Here is a 19,754-nt window from a genome sequence, read left to right on the forward strand (position 1 = left end):
GATCACAATTGCAGAATCCTTTTGTGTTTCACTCACTCTGAGCTAACCTGGGTAACAGATTGGAGTCACTGCTAGTACAAATTTAGGTGTCTTTCCCTTCACTCAGAGGAAAGTATCATAAAATCTGGCAGATGCTGAAGCAAGCTGTGATGTGGTTTTGGCTACATCATTCTGGGGCTGGATCCCTCACTCGGGTTTCTCATGCATACTTGTGTAACTCACATGAAGCACATGGGTAACCCTGTGCTATTTACTACCGTGTGACAGGTGTATGGCTGAGCTGGGGTACAGAGGTGACAGACATCTGCTAGAAGGTGGCACCACAGACTGGTGCTGCCTGGAGCCCAGGTAGAGGCACTCCAGTTTCCTCCCCCTGTGCACAACACAGTTGAGATACATGCAAATGTCACATTTGCACAAGGTGACAACATGCTGTGCATAAGGCTGCACTCATTTCACACATATGCACAGAAAGAGCACAGAGGCTGAATGAAATGTCTACTTCAGTTCCATTTTGCATCTTCCCTCACTTCTCTATACTTTTAAAACTCCCTTTTTTATCCTGAACTTATGAACAAGCTATTACAGATCAGCCTATTAACTTAAAACATCCATAATTTTTTGGGTAGCAGTAGTTTATTTTATCCTGCAGGGGTTTTTTTTTTCCTTTATAGAAAGAAGGAAGCAGATTTTTAAAAATGAAAGCAATATCATCAAGAGAGATCAGACCACTTTCTTAGGGTTACTATTAGTGGTTTGGAGAAGGATTTTCTGGCTGTGGTCTTTTCTCTCATATATTCACAAAAGCTAAGAAAAGCTAGATATGGTTTGGGAGACAATGACTCACACCAAAGTGTCTTTGAAAATAGAAGTAAAATGCCATTTGCAGTTCTGAATTGAAAGAGTATTATTTGTTCTCTGAGTGGTCAGATTAGAGGCTTTATGTTTAGCCCAGCAAGATAGCTTACAAAATCAACAAGACAAATTTAAACCTGAGGTTGAGAATAGTGGCATTTTTTCACTAGTTTTGGCTGAAGGAAATGTTTAATTATGCCAAAGAAAGAAGAAATTTTAGAAAAGAAGCAGTCTTCTGGTTAATGGAGAAAAGATCCAAGCCACTGTGGCTCACAAAACCAGATGGACATTAGCTATTACAACTCAACTATCTTTCTTCTGGCTCATCATACCTGGCCCAAAACAGGAATGTTGGAATAGTGAGTTGCAACACTTGAAAAACAACTTTACAGAAAGCTGGATGTTACATGGGCAGAGAAGACTGCATGTGCTATTATCAAACATACAGTTTCTCTTTTAACTGGGCTTTTTTCCCCCACTCTATTGCACTGTGCCTGAAGAGCATCAAGCACAATGGACCCTCCTTGTGCAGTTCTCGCACTCAGCAACCACGGGAATTTGTGACCCAGCCCCAAAACAAGGCTCAGTGCTTTTATGACAAATCTCACTGCCAGTGCCACCACCACTGTTGGATGGTCACTCTTCTAAATATCATATGTTGATTTTCATGAGGTCCCAGCAGAATAAATAGTTTAGGGCTGCAGCTGCTACACCGTTGCAGTTTCCTCATGCTTGGGGATTTCTGCAGCACTGACACTTAGGAGGAATGGTAACACCAAGACAGACCTGTGGTTGCCCAGGGCAGAGCCTCAGGAGCTTCCTGACAGACAGCATCTAACTTGCTCAACATACTCTCCCAGTGCTCCATAAAGTAACCACCCAGGAAGCAGTGCACAGTTCAAGAATGCTTCATCTTAGAAAGGAAAAAATGGAAGCATTCACTTGTTCAGTTTTTATCTTCTTTACCTCAGTCTTGCTCACAAAATGCAGGAGCTGTGTTTTACTCAGTAGCATCCTTCCATGTCACTGAATTATGGTGCTCATTGTATACTGGAGTGGAGTTGTTCTGTAACTTTGTTGTAGAGGGACTGTGTGGACAATTACGATCAGATCCTCAGCATTGCTCTATTACCCTCTGATCACCTTCACCCTTTTACAATACCCACTGTTTTAGAGTTCTGTTTAGGTGAATTAGGGAAGGCAGCTACCTCAAATCCCCATGAGCACAAGGTGACAGAGCAAGCTCCACACAGAGCAAGGCACAAAAGCCATCAGCTTTGTGCCCACCAACGCTGACTGCAATGTCACACTGTGACATTCAGCACTGGAGAAGGGTCAGGTTTCCAAAGTCTGAGGAAAGTTTAGCTGTGGCTCCTTCATTGTTTACTCTAGATTTAAGATGACTGGGACTAATGGCAACAGTTGGTGCAATGTGGAAGGGTTAAAACTGATTTTAAATTGATAATCAACGGGCAAACTTTTAGTATTTTCTTCTGCTTATGGACTATCTAAAATACACATGGAAGAGGCCTTATTTTTGTCATGCTTACAACAGTATCAAACAAGAGAAAGCAATTAGGATCAGAAGTGTTTGATCCTAGTTTTGTAATGCAAGGGTTATTCCTATCTTCCTATTATTCTGACCATGTGTTTTACATGACCACAGAATATAAGGTTTGGCATCTTGTTTAAGTTTTAATAATATCTGAGTTGTATCATCCACTTCACTGCACTTCCAGTGTTAACCTGATGTCAATCCAAAGCCTTAGCCTCAAGAATTTAATTGAAAAGGAGAAGTTTTCATGCAGCCAACATTCACAGATGCAGTAACATGACTTTTGAGAAACACTAAAAAGAGTTTTCTTTTTTTAAAATTACTGTTGCTGCTTTCTTTGTATATGTTTTGCGAATTAAATTTTGCTGGAGCTTTTGTCACTGATCTTAAAGGACACATGAAACAATACAAAACCAAAAAAGCAATCCTAACTATACATTGACACAGAAGACACACTGTCCTTGGAGTGTCCCATAGGCTGCAGGTCTAAAACTGGTCCTAGGATTTATTACCTTTTTTCCTGCTCACTCAAGGTTTGGCATCATTTCTCTGGCCAGTGCCAGAGAAATGTGCCAGTGCAACTCACTGCCCAGTGGTGCTATTGGTGGGTCTGTAGTGAATGGCACCATACAACTGCATGGGCCTCCTGGACACAGGAGGTGCCACTACATCACACAGACAGTATAAATCTACAATTATTGCTGATTGGCTTTTTAAAAAAGCATCCTTTATGGACAGATATTTTTGACCAATCATTCATACAAAAGTGCTAGGATTTTAGATGGAATTTTAATATTGATTGGTTTTTGTGACTTGCATCTTGTCATATCTCATCTCTCATTCTGCTCCACCAAGCACCAGAATCACATGGACGACGCTATCTGTCCTGGACCTTTGGCCCACAGTGACAGGTCAAACACACCTGAATAGGCTTCACTTACACAGCTAAACATCAGGTCAGGCAAGAAATGGACACCAGCTCAAGAAGAAAGAGTGCACATCTGTACAAAACAAAGAACTGCAAAAGCAAGTTTGTTTTCACCACTGTTTAGAAATTGTTTCACTCACCCATTTCCTTGTCTTCTCGAACTCTTCTCCTTTCATTTTCACACGCCTCCATCCATCTCTTTTTATCCTCCTGTTTTTTTGCACAGAACAAATGAACCTCCTCTGTTGTTCTGTTTATTATCTTAAAAGCATTCTTGACATTGATGTTAAAATCTTTGTCTCTGCCATCTTCGGTGTCCACAATTTCTGTCTCATCCATGTCAATACGATCCTTGTAATACAAAATGTCCCTTCTCAGCAAGTCCTTCTTACAGAACACAAGCTGATGGTCAAAAAGGAAGAAAGTCCTCTGCTGGCTTTTGCCTTGTTTTGATATTTTGGTCAGTTCTCCTGAGTGGATCAGTTCTGAGCTTCTGGCTAACACATCTGGTCCCTAGGAAGACAGGTATATAGACATATAGAGATATGTAGTAAGTAAATAATATTTTAAGATCTCAGTGTGTGTCTAACCAGTCTCACTATATAATCAAATCTTAAGTTCACTCGCTTTTCTTGTATTTTTATTATTAGATTTGAAAATGTCATACAATGTAAATAATATCACAGAGGTAAATTCAATCAATGTGGTCCTGCATAAACAGAGGGAAACATTTAAGTCAGTGAAACAGGTTCCCATTCTGACAGAACTACCAGACTTCCAAATGAGATTCAACATTTTTAAAAGCTCCATTTTGTCACCTCATCTCAAAGGCAAGTGTCCATGTTACATACTGCTCTTCCTGAACTATAAACAAGGTTAATCAGTAACAGAAACATTGTAAATGAAGCAATTGGACTTTTAACTGAGCAATGACCACTTGAAAAGTAGGCACCATAAACAAGCACCTACGCAGAAAGACTCCTGCAGGGGACATCAGGTATTGTACACAGTACCTTTGCCCAGGAAAGGCACAGGCTGTCACTCACCTCCCAGTCTACGATAGAGACTTGCCAACGGGCAATCTTGTCTATGCTTTCTAGTCTCCGTTTTCGCTCGTTGATCAGGCATGCCACGTTCTTCATGGCCTCATATGCAGCTTTTATGTTGCTGTAATCACTGGGAAATGTAAGCACATTTCAAGGATCACTTATACAATGGACATGATGCAATCACAAACCATGGAAATTTTGCAACCACAGTGCCTGCAGTATTAGCCCACATTACCCCCTTATCCATCTACTCAGGTACTTAAAAAAGAGGAACCTGATTCCTGCTATCCCAACCCCCACACAGCAGCCTGTACAATTCAGCGCTGCTGTACTGCTGGGCTTGTCTAGGAGCAAGTTACTAGATTGGTGCAAGGAGGCAGAAGTGATCAATTAATGAACTGCAACACTGTCTCTACTGAAAACAATGGCAGAACTCCCACTGAGCTCAGTGATGGCTGTATTTCACCTAAGGACTGTGTCTTCTAGCAAGATTTTAGTGGGACATTTTGGGAAGGGCAGTCTTTTGACCATGTTTAACAACTGTATTTTTTCCTTCTTGATCCCAATGAACACAAATGGGGAATGCTAGGTGGACAGGAAAAAAAACCAAAATCAATCCCACATGAGAGGAACCCAAGTACAAGGGCCCCAGAGAGAGGAATTAAAGGAGACAATATGAAGAAAGCATCCTGTTTCTACAGGACAAATGTGTGAAAGCCATGATGGTCACCTGCCTCTTCCTGCTTCAGGACTAATGCAATTAACCCAGGCCAATCCTCCTGTCCTTCTTGCAATGCTCTGCTCCCCTCCTTCTTTCCTGAGAACTCAACATGTGTATGAATCTCCCCAAGTTTGCAGGCAGGCTTCTTTTTTCCCTCTGAATAGCATCCATCTCTCCTTCACCTTCATCAAATGGAGTCTCTCAGAAGAGGGAGAAGGGAAGAGACATATTTCTTGCTAAAGGAATCCCAGCAGAGCAGCTGCTTTTCCTCTTTTATCAGAATGCCTCTTGCAGAAAAGGGAGCCAGAGACAGAAAACAGCACAAACGAGAAATAAATCCTGCCAAGGCGTTAGCCTTGCTGTCCTTTTTATCTGCTTCTGTCTCAGTTCCAGTTTTCATTGGCTGCTGCTGATGGATGTGCTTCCCTTCTGAATGTGTGCATTCTCTCCTTTCTTTATTTACATCTGTGGGAACTCTATTCTGCCACACTGAATACAGAAAGTGAGATTAACAATAACAGGATCCTACTAACGCCAGGGAGATGTCCCACAGGGTGACCACATGATATCCATACTGCTACACTTGCCCTTCCTTATCTCAGCTCCTTTTTTCTTTGTTGGTATTTATTCCACACTTGCTACACAACTTGTGGCCTTCACAGCAGGCTGTGCATACTGGAACTTCAAATTTTTTATGAAAACAAAATGCTACCAAAATCCCCAGCTGGCTGGAGCTTTCCTAAGGCTCCATGTGGGTGTAGATCTGCCTGTTTGTGAGCATCTGTGCACAGTGGGCGTCTCTCTGTGCTTGAAGGCATCTCTGGGTGCTGTGTCACACAAGAGGAAAATAGGTACTGCGGGAGGAAGGTGGTGAGACCTTGCTGTCACTTTATCTGCAGGTTTAATAGCTCACAGAATAACTTTTCTAAAATTAGTAGCAGTGAAAGAGAAACTCTAGTTAGTGATTCTTATTGCAGCACTTCCCAGGTAGTCACAGAACTGAATAGAGGCATTTCACATCTAAACAGTCAGTGCTTCACAGACCTCATATATTGCCTCTGGCAAAAATCCAGTGGTCTCCCAGGGGAGTTTTCTCAAGGTTAAAGTACTGACTTTCGCCAAGGAAACATTGCCTCAGGCTTCATTTGGACTTTGAGCACAGGGGTCACAATGGAATACTTTCTTGCAATTATACAAGATAAAAAGACTCTTAGAGATAAAATCTTAATTTAGTCAAAGATTGAATCAGTGCAGGGGTATACTGGAAAGGCCATCTGCAACTTCAATTTTTCTTTATGCCAGCTGAAAATCTAGTGTCTGGACTTTACTGCAAACTAAGGTAATGTTTATTACTACTAAGCTTCTAAAACAAATTACCTCCAAACTTATTCAGGTTGTAGTTATTTTCTAAGGCACTCTTCACTTTTTCTTACATCCACATCTTTTATGAGTCTTCCCCTCTTCAGATTTCTTTCTCCTTGATTTCTGGCCTTTTTTTTTCACTCTGAATAACACATTCCTCCCTGCATCCTGTTTACACACCATCTCCTTCTCCTTCTTCTTCTCCCTCTTTGACTTATTCCTCATTATGTCATGCATCCTCTCAGTCCCCTGTGCTGCACTTTCAGATACTGTTTTGGTGACTGACTGTGATGGTTCCAAAAAGCCCCGTTTATCATGGTCCATGGCAGTTTTGTTCCTGATCTCAAAACCTTCAGTGTTGTGTCACCCAGAAAACCTGAGTAATTAGGTGTCACTACTATTACAGAATTTGTTATGTTCATTCTCTCACCTGTGCTCCTGAGTGGTGTATTTGAGCAATTCTGCAAGCTGCAGAGGGTACTTGCAGATTTTCTGAACAGGCGTAAGAAGAAAACCGTCAATGGCAATGTCAATCATCTGCTGAAGCAAGCGACAGGCCTCGAAGAAGTGGCGGTATTTGCCCTGCTTCATCAGTCTGGAGAGTTCAATGCAGGCACTGGGATGGTTGTTACAATACTCTGAATAAATAGCAAAGCCTTCTTGCTGTTAAAGAAAACAAAGGTACAACTTTACTAAAGTATTTGTCTATAAAGGAGAAAAGCAATTTTTGTAATATCTGTTATATATAATTAGATTAGGTAATCCATTTTCTATATTGCTTCCAGGCTGATCAGCCTTGAAAGTATGCAGAAATCTACTTTGCAGCTGTCAAAACCATGTACCCTTCTTTGTCAGAACACAGAAATAAAGGTCTCTTCTTGAGTCAGGATAATCAAACTCACTTTAAGAAGTATTTTTCTTTGGGGAAGACAGCTATAGGCTTACAAGTCTCTATCAAGAACTCACAGCCTATCTCCCCATTACCTACCTTTCTTAATGTCTGTATGAAGTTTCTGCTTGCTGAATATGAGATCACTGCAAACAATCCAGCCCATCTGTGATCATTAGAGTTTCAACAAAGAAACTTAAAACTGTTTACAAAATAACATGATTGCTAAAGATGAGGAGAAATCTAAAACAAATGTATAATTAATTCCAAGTTAGTTTACCTTCTAAAAGGCTGCCAATTTATTATTTAAGAAGCGCTTGTTAGTAAAATCCCCTCCTAGTACGGTAACTTGGCTTTTTATTATCATATTTTGGTAATTTCATAAATAAAATCAACTTTTTTAACCTACATGTTGAAGAAAACATGACCCTATTTCACTTAGATGAGGTTCTTCTTTGTTGTACTGTTTCTCAAGATCCTTCAGAAACTTCCTTTGGAACTTGTAAATATCTTCAATATTTCCAAAAATGGTGCTTAGCTGAGCTGTGGTGAACATTCCTGTATGTTTGCGACACTGCCGAATGTAACCCTGAAATGAAATAAAAAACACTCCTTAGTCCAAGGATGTGAGACAGGTCCTACCCTGAACAAAATCATTTGAGCTGCCAAGGCCCCCACGGTCTCCAGGCAAGGGAGTGGTTTTCTAGACACACACACCCAGAAGTTCAGATTTGCACCTGAGATGTTCACATGTGGATTCCTGGCGTCCAGCCCCTGTCTCAGGGTACCCCAAGCAAAGCAGGGAACCTCCCAAGTGTAAAGCCCACCTGCATCTCCCTGTTGGCAATGCACTGCAGAGACTGGACCCCCAGAAGAGCTGCTGTGCTCACAGTCTCACAGCAGTTACAGGGCTCAGGGAGTGCAAAGGTTAACTGATGGGATAGGGGCTATCTGCCAGGCTCCTCCATTTGGCTGCTGGCAGGCAGGCCTCCCGCAAACAGCCTTGGGAGCAGACGGCTGAAATAGCCTTGCAGTTGCTCTGGTGAGGTTTACCAGGAAGTAACACTGACTGTTGCTGGCACTGTTAGCAATATTCCTGTCTCCTCCACAGCCATCTGCTCTGAGAGCTGTGCAGTGGCTACGCTGCGAGCCAGCTACCGCATTTCCTATTGCACCAACAGGGAAAGCTAATTCCTGTGCGGCTCCTGTAATGTGGACTGCAGACACTTCTTGAATGTAAGACATGTTTTATGGGTACACTTTAGCTTCATGATCCTGGCTACAACCAGCTTGAGTGATTCATACAAGGGCTGAGCTTGCAAATTTGGGTTACTATCTGTGTAGCTTTTCTGGCTTAGTCTCACTTGAGTGTATTTTCAGCCTTATGTGCTACGTGCACTACCCTACAGATTCACTCTGAGGACAGCAGAGTATCTCTACCCCACAGGTTAAGCGTGGCCCATTGCTTCTCTTCTTGGAAAATGTATGCTTGCTCTCTTGTACTAAACTCAGAAGCTTGCCAGATATTAAAAACCAGGTATAGGATATACGTATTAGAGAAAATTAATTAATTAATATTTGCCTAAGACTTAACAGGTCAGTAAAATATGAGAGTCATGTCCTAGGACTCAGCTAGCCATGGCAGCAGCATAGCAGAGTGTACAAATTTTTCCCTGGTCTTTCATGAACACAATCTAGCTTAAGTAAATAATGAATATAAATAACAAAATTTACATTTAATGTTTTAAAATTAGCCAGCTGGTAACCAATTTTTGTCCTTTCTCTCATTTTTTTCTCTCTTCAAGAAAAGGGCCTGATCTAAAAATGGAAAGGAAAAAAAAAAGAACAAATAAAAACCTACCCATGCCTTGTCTACTTTGCTGTGAATTAAATGATCTAATGGTAAGTGGTGGACTAAAGGATGACAGCATGACAAATACAAGGACGGACCTAGCAAACTAAGGCTACTAAGAATATTTTTGTAGGTTGCTTAGCACCATTCCAGATGCAAACCTCAAAGACAAGTCAAATACAGGTCAAATGCATCATAACTCATATCAGAAGAGGCAAACTTCAGTGAAAAGTATTAAGAAGCTTCTTGCCCAAGTGTGAACCTCCAACAAATATTGAGAAAAAAAGCAGAAGACCACCCTCATTTTATGGTTCAAACAAGTAAGGCAGATCTAAAACACATTTAGATTTCTTCATAACTCCTAGGCATCCAGTAAAAATCCCCTCACTTGAGAAAACGGGGGGATAAACCATTTATCAAATACTCTTTCTAAGTTACTTCCAAGAAGTTTTGTCACTGAACTGCAAATTATTTTACTACAGTTACCCAAAGTTCTCTATACAGCGGCAAAAAGCTCTAAATAAACTGGACTTCCTTCTCTCATTTATTATAGAAATAGCAGTCAGAGGGGCACTTATTTGCTTTCAAAAATGGAAGTTTTTTAAAAGAAAGGAAGCAATGGCTCATGGCAGTCATCAGAGAGGAAAGTCGTAAGAGGAAACGAAGAATTGGACTGACAGCGTCAGAAGCGCAATTGGGAGTATTTTGAAATAAGAAACCACTGTGGTTCTCAACTTATATGGAATGATTTGTTCTCATTAGGTCAGTAGAACGTCCTCAGGTTAAAGCATGTACCTCACAGATGTCCTTGAGATGCTTGATATAGACTCGTTCTGTTTTCATAATTTCCTGTATAACGTTGGTTCTCATCTGATCCCTGTTTTCAGCTATTTTCTGGCGATGCTTGCTAGTATCTGAATCTTGTTCTTCGTCCTGGATATTACTACAATTTTCTGGCACTTCTTCCTGATTAACTCGCAGCTGCAGCCAGAACAAACAAAGCAATTAGAGTGAAGCAGAAAGTTTTACAATGTGTGGTAAAACTGTTATAAACTTCTTATACCTAAGAGAAGAGTGGGTACAGACATGTTCTCATTCTTATCTTACAGAGGGGGCTTCACAACAGGATTTATCTCATTGTACTCACTGCATATTCAAATAAAGGGTTGGGATTTCTGTCTGGTTAAATACATGACTTCTACTCACAGTATTTGAGAGAGACCATTGTGCTGTCCATGTTGTTTTCAGAGTTAAGCTTATTTCTGACCCTTACCCATACCCAATAGTTAATGTGTTTGGCCAAGTTAGCATAGGGTAAAAATTACAAAAGCAGACACTCAACCACTTTTAAATAGTTTCCCTGTGCCCCATCTGTATGGCGTACACAGCAGCACCTCCTTTTCTCACTTCTCTCTGATTGCCCAGGTTGCCTAGAGATCTAGGAAAGGGAAAGGGAGCAACCACCTGCTGCACTTTGTGTATGTAGTACTTCATGCAGTGCAGTCCAAGTTTCACTACAGGTTATCAAAAGGCAGTTCAAATTATTTTCTAAAATATATTTCAATTTTTTACTATCTGAGAGTTGCACTGGTATTAATCTGGGTGAGTTCTGACTGTGGAGTTCAGACTGTGAACCAGATTTCTACACAATGTCCTTGATAATAAATTAAGCCCTTGATAATAAATTAAACCCTATTTCACCACGAAATCCCTGCTGCACAGCTCTCCCCTGCCCTTATGAGAACTGTTGTGTCCTTTCTGTGTACACTGATGACTTTCTGGTTGAGCTTTCTGCTCTTGTAATCTCTGTTTGAGAAAGCTGTTTGGTTACAAAGAGACCAAATGAAGAAGACAGAGTAAAAGTTGTCAGGGAAGCTAAGGGATGTGATTCTCTACTGCCTTTTTCCTTGTGAACTCCTTAGGGGTTATGCCACTGAGGTTCAGTTGTAAACATGATGAGGATCAGGTATGAAATGTAATGCCATGACAACTGTTGCACTCTGCTAGGAATCTTGCAATGGTGCAAAAGCAAGAAGCAAAAGAGTTACTCACCCTGACAAAGCTAGCTGGAAACCAGGCCTCCTTGTCCTCATTTCTTCCCCACCACCAGTCTTTGTTGGAAGCTTCTAGAACTCTAATGACATCTCCAGCTTTGAAGCCCAGCTCTTGATCATCCATAGTGACATGGTCCCAGAGAGCCTCTGCATAGACGACGGTGCCATCGCTTATCAGCTAAGATAGGAAGAAAATGAGATTGCAAAGGACAGGAGATAAACTATGAAGTGTTTATAAACTACAAAGATATCAATATAGGTCACTAGATTGCTTACTATTACTCCTGTTACAGGATAAAACTAAAATTTCAGATTTTCAGAAATCTCCGCATATTCTCATTCGTGAAAACAATTAGAATCCTGCTCCAGAGTAGGATTATATAGGGTAACAGTTACAGTCTGTGACAGTTTAAAACTCAGAGGGAAAATTAAACCCACTCAAATTGTCCCCTTTCCCCCACTCCCTTCCTGGAAACACTAGGAGAAGTTATAGAAGGAATCACAATTTACTGAAAAACTGCAATAATCATAATAATGCTAGTAAAAGAGTGTACAAAACAAAGTTTTACCCACAAAATGGTATTTACCACTGAGCAAACAAAAGTCCCTCCCAAAGAAACTAGCTACTGCCATTGGATATTTTATGACTATGAAATCTCAGACTATGGAAAACATCCCTCCACATCCCCCACCCCTGTCCCTGCCCTCCCTGTGTCATCATTCCAGCAATGCAAAGCCCCGGACATTACCTCATTAATTGCTAGCTGTTCCCCTCCGGGCTGCAGGTACCTGGGAGCAGCTTGGCAGAGCTCCTCATAGCTGTAATCTTCCTCACTGCCATTGTCATCCACTAAGGCTGAAGATTCAGTCCCACCATCTGCAGCAACTAAAAACAAAAGTGCAACAGCTGTTTGCTTCATCATTTTATGATTCAAAGAAAGACAACAATGAAAGAGGAATTGCTGAGAAATCGCCTTTGTTGTCACAAATGAAACAGTAACAGCAGGAGTGGAGGGTAGCAGAGCTCTCAGGAAAAGCACCTTTCCGTCATTAAATATGTTTTACTCATTTTTAGAATTTCACATTTAGCAGCTGATTAAACTTTTGTACACAAAAAACACATAACTACAACAATTCCTTACTTATTTGTTATCAGTAAACCTTAAATGGCCAGTATCAGAAGGAAAGCCTCCAATGCCATTTCCCAGGCAGCAGATGTGAGAGCCCCAGCAGTCCCCAGCAGTGGTGGGGAGGACACTGACAGACTCAGGCTGGGTGCCCTCACACTGTCACATCCCCTGCAGGGACACAAGGACCCAATGGTTCTGTGCCCACCCATGGGAGGGGTGGGCAGCCTGTGTGCAGCCCCAGCTCTGTGCATGAACTGGGGAGGCTCTGCCAGCAGCAAGGCTCAAGGGGACATGGAGCCCAGACAGGGCATGGTGGAATGGCCCTACAAAAAACCTGTTCCCATTTTTCCAAATCACAACAGTTTCTTGGTTTGACAATTGTACATTTTCTGACCAAGGAGGCAGCTTTGTATGGAAAGAGAGGTCAGGACTAAAATGGGTTTCCTCTTATTACACAGCCACATAAGAAACACTCTTACTGTATAAAACTATTAAACTCCTTTGGGGTACACCACTGGGTGACAGATTCTTTTGGTGATCACCACTGGCAGAGGAAGAGAACTGGGGGCTGACCTCAGGAACAAGTCTGACTGACTGACACCCAACTGCTCAGTGCTGGACCCTGTCCAAGTGGGTTTGCCTCTGAAAGCTGCCTGTAATGTTCAAAGCACCCAGGATCAAGAAGCATTCATGACCAGTGGCCCCATACTTGAGTGCACTCTCTGGTCCTTGTTCATTTAGTCCTAAAGATTTATTCTTATGGCAAGCCCAAGCTGTGAACTAGAGTCTGAAGATCATACAATGCTCAAAAACGCATTTAAAAGTAAACAGTCAAATTCAGAATAGGTTGCTAGCCCTGAACTTCTTTGTAAAAGGTTAGCATCTCCCAGGTAAGTTGCCACACAGTCAACAGAGCAGCTCTTACTTCTGAGTGCCTGGGAAGGGACATTTAAGCAGAATTATTGAACCTGCCAATTCCAACAAGCAGCAAGGCTAAGCAGCAGGATCCTGACACTGCCTCTTCTCTACTCTGCTTCAGACCTGGGCACTGCCTGTCTGCTGAGCTCTGGATGAGTAAGAGCTGCAAGGAGACAACTCCAGGCTTTACTCCATGCACCTACTACCACCAGGCAACCTGCTGCCATCTGCTATTTACCTTATCGGGAGAAATATTGCAACCCCCTCCTCAGGGCACACATATCATCACCAGCATCTTCACTCATCTGAGCATTAATTTGCCAGAGAGATCAAAGCAGATCACCACACAGATTCAATTAAAAACTTACAAATTTTTTTTCCATTAAAAATGGAAAAATATGGCATAGTCTTGATACAAGAGAACATGGCTATTCTGTTCTACTCCCTAGCATTTTAAATAGACATTCACATTAACAGTATCATCTTCTTAAGCAAGAAGGATGCAGAACCCCTATTTAGAAAAATCAAGACTTTTTCTCCCATACAAACTCATTAATCTGAGCACTGATGAACTTTTAAAACACATCTTGCAAAATTTACCGAGAATGCTTTATCAAAAGATCAGCAAATAAATATTTCATTAAATCAATTTTTATCTTACAAAGCAACATCCAAATAATTTATCCCAGTGATCCTTTCCACATTTCCACTGCACTATCCGTACTGCCTGTGGGGTTGTTCCAGCAATAATGGCACATCAAAATAACCTAATTCATTTGACTCCAGACAAAAAAGAACTACAAAATAACCTAATTCATTTGACTCCAGACAAAAAAGAACTACAATTTTGGGACAGAAAGCTGTTTGTTACTCTGTACCAAATCAACAAGCTTACATTAACTTTGTTGGGTAGAATCAAGTGAAATCTTGAATTCTGCATCTTTTCCTCTATTGTATACAGACAGAAATACAGAGGGAGGGGTGTGCTTTCCCAGTTGCACCAATGGGATGCAAAAAACTTAAGACAGCCTGGAATTGACGCCGATCTTCTAGCACCTTTTCACCGGTACTGCAGTTCCCATGGATGACACAGAGTAAGTGTCATCAGAATCAGGCCCCCCGACTGCCACTGCTTACCAGTTAGATCAAAAAACACCATGAAAAAAGCAAGAGCGAGCATGCTCTACTCACATGTACCCATCTGAAGGCTCTCCAGACTCCAAAATCGTGCCATTGCCCCCCTGGCTACCATGCTGCCGTCAGCCCTCTAACAGGTGATGCTGCTCACTCCTACAGGGAGGGCTGCTGGAGGATCACAAGAGGCTCTGAGCTGCGCACAGCTCAGAGGAACAGGCTGTCAGCTGCCTTCAGCTCCCAGCGGTGCCTCCGAGGCCGAGCCCGGCTGGGAACTGCCAGCAGCGCACTCAGCGCTCAGCCTGGCTGCGCGAGCTCCCGGCTCTCTGACATCATGGGGTGCCCTTAGGGAGGAAGTTCCAGAAAAGAAACAAAAACCCGGCTGCCTGGCCCTGGCCGCGCTGCGCCTGCAGCCGCCCAGACCGCTCCCACAGAGCCTGAACATCCGAACACAGCGAGCCAGGGAGTGCGTTTGTTTTTCATTAAAGCAGCTAAACGCGATTTCAATCTATATTCAAATGACTGCAATCCAGAGGGAGAGACTATTTGGATAGGAATTGGGAGTTCCTTGTATTACAACACTGTTCAGAGTATCGGTCTATCTTTGTCATACTATACCAGTTAAAATTCCAGAAGAAGTAAACAATTAAGGTATTTTTTGCACAATTTCTCTTGCTTCACAGGCAAATGCTGTAACATTTTTTAGGGCACAAGCAACACAAGTGTTAAGGCTGCAGCAGACTGCTCCCAGGAAAACAGAGAGGAGGGAGACATTTTCCCACTGAAACTACAAACTTAATTCAGCTGCTCTATGAAACAGGGAATGAAGCAGGAAGGAACTGAAACCATCCATCTTTCTCTGGGTCTGACCCAGCCAGACCACAACCTCATTCATTCACCATGGGCCAGCATTCACCCCACATCTGTGTCCTCCCTCACTGAAGCTGGATCAGGTCATGCACTGGAAGCAAAGGCAGGAGCTGTTCCCGTCCGGAGAGTGCAAAGCCTGCTGCAACCTATGTCTGTACACAGCGCTACACCTACAGTTTGGAAAGCCCCAAAAACTTATTGGCTTCTCCTTTAGCTGAAAACTGTTGCTCAGCTGAGCCTATCCTGTAACTGGGGACTGCCTCCTCCAGGGATGTGTTCACAAAACCCTGGAGGCATTTCTGCATACAGCAACTTCTCAACACCCACTAAAATCACATGGTTTTCCCCAGCACTGCCTCAGACATAGAAGGAAAGGCCAAACATCACCCTGAAATATTAATGCTGTCTTTCTGCAAAAATCCTATTTTGCTGCACTCCACAGGAGACTGACAGAAATCATCTTCTGAATCTCTCAAACTTCCCTATTATTTCTTGCTGCAAGGACTCTACTTGGATGGCTCAATAAAAACAAGCTACTACATAAGATCTTCACACACAGCATTTTTCTTGGCATAAACCATTAAAAAAAAAGCAAGCTGGCAAACAAAAGGGACAGTAGTGTCACTGAAGTGCTGATGATCCCGGGACTCGCAAGTGAAAATTTTGCATCTTTAATCAGCCACATCACAAGATCTTTGCCATGTCAGACCCCTTCCCATCGGGGAAAAACAGTTCAGCTGCCAAAGGAAAACCAGATCAAACCCCACACAGCTCTTTTACAAGACACTAAAAAAACAACCTCTGAAAAACAACTCAAAACTCTTTTGGTCTGATTTTTGCAGAAAGGAACAGGCTGTGTGCTTTTGCCCAATGACTAACCCAATGCCACTGTGGGATGCTGCTTGGATGGAGGGGGGCCTGCCCTCCCTCCTCTGCATGGGCACATCTGGCAAACTGAACCACCACAAAAGTGCTCATTTGGGGCGAGGTGGTGGTGGCTTCATTTCCTTGTAGATCAGCCAGGGACAGGAGGAGGCACAGGCTGTCCTTTGAAGTGGCAGTCCACAGTGACCTTGCCCAAATGCATGCTGAGCTGGCTTAGCCACTGGGCAGGGCACTCTGAAAAGACTGTGGGTAGCACTTACTAAAATACTAAAAGCTAGTTTATCCACCTCAAGAAAATTTAGTTCTAGAAACACCCTGGTATCATAGAACCCTCCATCCTGAGCCAGACCACAGGTCACCCCCAACCACTTCTCTGACAGCAGCCAGGGAGGAACATAAAAATAGATGAGGCGTGTGATGGCATTTTTCTGATGTACTTTTCTAAATTCCAGTTATCTTCCAGATCAGTCAGATCCCTCCTGGGGCAGAAATTATATCCTTATATTTAATGAACTGGATTTTTCAAACCACTTTCTGATTTTTTTAAACTGTTGGGATGTGAAATACAATGTGTAGCAATTACTTTTATAGTTTAATTTTACAGACTGCGAAAACTATCTTTTATTTTGAGCTTGCTCTCTGGTGATTTCATTTGGTGCCCTTTAGTTCTTAAATTACTGGAAACAATAACTATTATCTGTTCATTTTGCGTGTGCCAAACAGACTTTTATTCTCCTATTGTCCTTTTTTCCATGTTCCAGAGCCCAAGCCACATTAATCACTCCTCCCAGAGACACACACTGAGTCGATTTTCTTGTCCTTCTGCTTTTCTCTATATTGTCCCCTGTAAAAAATGCCTTTTGGGATGGAAAGGAACGGGGAGATGGCCCCCACACACACCAGTGGCACAATTGGGCCTTCTGTTTTGTTCTCTATTCATTTCCTACAAACTCCTGCTCTTTTATTTACTGTTTTGACTGTTACTATGCACTGCACTGACTCTGTAAATGTCTGTTAAGATTGCAAGATCTTTTCCTGAATGGCAATATCCAGCTCAAAGTCTATCCTTCTGTAAGCACATCAGGCTCTTTTCCTCCTCCACATGCATTACCTTGGCTTTACCAACACCTGAAGCCAGAGCAGTGCCTCATGTCTCACTTCTACTACTGTGAATAATTCAGCACACCAGCAAGAATTACCATTTCATTTTATACCTCCCTTGCCACATCATTTGTGCAGACACTGAACATCTGATTCCACTCATCAGCTCTCTTTAAGAAAACCAACCATTCTCCTGAGTCATTCCCAAGCTGTGCTCCACACAGCCCAAATTCTAGTCCCACCCAAAAATATGCAAAAAAAAGGGGGTTAGTTTTTCAGAGGCTTATAAAAATTACTCTGTAGTGACAAATAGGCAACCTGTTTAATGTAATTTAAACCCTTCAAGCACAAAAGTAGCAATGCAAGTCTCAAGGGCAGTTTCCTGTGTGTTGTCTGATTCTTACTCTCTTTCCTACAGATGATGATTTACTGTCTTGTACCATCTATTTTTCTAAAATTTTATATCTCCACTTTTATCTGCCATTGCTTTAAGAAGAAAGCAAGTAATTTATTAGGCTTTAGCAAGTAACTAAAATAAGATACCACTGGTTTTCAGTGCTTGAGTTTAGAATTACTTTCTATAATAAAGGGCTTTTGTGCTATCAAATTTCACTGTGCATGAGCAAACAAAAAACTCTCACATGTTCAAAGACAAGGAAGTGCCTTGTGATTTAAGAGAAAAAAGAAAAGGGATCAGAATTTGTGACACTAGTCACTTTAGTATTTTCTTCTGGAGCTACCAAACAGATTTTTTGCAACTGCTTTCAAACTGTGAAGTCCATGATATTCCACACTTGCCTTCAGAGTTTTGATTTCAGAGACTTTTCCTGCTCCACTTCTATGTTTATTGTAAGGTCTCATAAAAGTCACATCTAACATAATCAAGGTTGCTTTGGCTTAATTGTCCTGAAAAGTGGCAGCAATCTTAGTTTGTGTATTTGTCATCCTGATGCTTAAGTTCAGGAGACTGGTTATTCAAAACCTAAATACCTGGGGAGATATTGCTCTCAGGCAGTAGTCTAGGTAACTAATACTATTTTATGTGGTTTCCAAACATCAACTGGAAAGGACAACTCAAAATAGAAAAAATAATTCCTGCTCCGTGATAATAAAAGAGCCTCTTTTTTCACAAACTACATTATGGAAGACCTGTTATTCTGTGAGTGGTCCTTCTGGAATCAGGGACTGAGACACCACAGAATCTCGGCAAGAGTCACAGCATTCGATATCCAATTTACCTCAGTGCCTGATCTTGATCATTAAGTGTACTAAGAAGCATACAGCAGAACATACTCCAGACATAGGTTTTAAAGTAGTTCCCAGTATTTTACTACAATATAAATTCAAGGAAAACACAAATGGAGTATATATAATTGTCCTGGTTTGAGAGAAGAGGGGGTGGAGCACTGTTTATTCCATACCACCCACATCATTGCTGGGGGCGTGGTTTTGGCAGGAATAGCCGAGCACTGGAAACCGAAGTTTGCCATTTTGCTGGATCTCTCCAGGGAGAAGGTACTGGAATCAGCCAAGTGGATCCAGCCCCTCTCCCTCCCCATCGCTTCAGGTCGCAGCTTTAAAACATGGTGCTGAAGGACAGCAACGATGGGTCTGAGACGCCACTCCAAGGGAACAAAAAGAGAGAGAGGCAGCGGCACAGAGCCGAGCCCAGCTGAGCTACACAGAGCCCAAGCTCCAGGAGAGCCCAACTGGAGCAGCATCAGTGCCAGAGGCAGCTTTGCAGAATGGAACCAGCAAAGCAGAGGTCTGAGGCAGCGCCGTGGCACAACGCGATGATCGCGCTTCCAAGGGTTTGCTTGCCCTACTCCTTAGCTGTTGGCCGACTGCAGTGAGGGAGAACAATAAGTAGCGGAAGCTCTCTTTGACATATTGCCTTTGTATCCCAAATACCACATGCCCCACAGGCAGGAACAGTAATTATACTGCCTTTGTGTGGAGACCACAGCAGGCAATGTCTTCAGGAAGATCTGGAGTTTTTTTCACAGTGGTAAATGCCATTTTTTGTGGGTAGGGCACCCTCTTTTTGCATACTTTTTACTATTGATGATGCTGTTGTCATTGCAATTTTAGTAAATTGTCATCTTGTTCTCTCCAAAGGGGCAGGGGGAAAGGGAGTGGCTTATTTGGAGGTTAGTTCCCTAAACCTGCTGTCTAAACCAGCACAATAATGTATCTCAGAATCACAGACTATTCTGAGTTGGAAGGGACCCGCTAAGATCATCAAGTCCAACCCTCAAGTGAATGGCCCATAAGGGGATCAAACCCACAGCCTAGGCATTATCAACACCATGTTCCAACAAACTGAGCTCATCTTATTGGGTATGTCCCTCTTACTGCCATAGTTAGAAATTCTCAAGTCTGCTTCTTGAAGAGCACCTCCTGAAAAAAACTGTCATGTTCTATTTAAAACAGGAGAATTCAGTTTTAACA

The 19,754-nt window shown here is 42.2% G+C and overlaps 1 protein-coding gene across 11 annotated transcripts in view; it reads right to left on the reverse strand.

The window, feature by feature from the left end:
• Positions 1-19,754, reverse strand: part of SPATA13 (spermatogenesis associated 13) — a 158,827-nt gene that overhangs the window by 5,573 nt on the left and 133,500 nt on the right. For 10 of the 11 annotated variants that reach the window (XM_074535247.1, XM_014263908.3, XM_014263906.3 and 7 more), the window contains 7 exons: positions 12,015-12,151; positions 11,264-11,443; positions 10,007-10,192; positions 7,769-7,948; positions 6,901-7,133; positions 4,385-4,514; positions 3,479-3,851 (listed from right to left, as the gene is read on the reverse strand). In XM_074535247.1, coding sequence (XP_074391348.1) covers positions 3,479-3,851; positions 4,385-4,514; positions 6,901-7,133; positions 7,769-7,948; positions 10,007-10,192; positions 11,264-11,443; positions 12,015-12,151 — 1,419 coding nt within the window. Of the gene's footprint in view, positions 1-3,478; positions 3,852-4,384; positions 4,515-6,900; positions 7,134-7,768; positions 7,949-10,006; positions 10,193-11,263; positions 11,444-12,014; positions 12,152-14,510; positions 14,923-19,754 lie in introns of those variants that run through there. The other variant, XM_014263910.3, reaches the window with a different exon arrangement.

Source organism: Zonotrichia albicollis, chromosome 2, assembly GCF_047830755.1.
Source record: "Zonotrichia albicollis isolate bZonAlb1 chromosome 2, bZonAlb1.hap1, whole genome shotgun sequence".
NCBI lineage: Eukaryota > Metazoa > Chordata > Aves > Passeriformes > Passerellidae > Zonotrichia > Zonotrichia albicollis.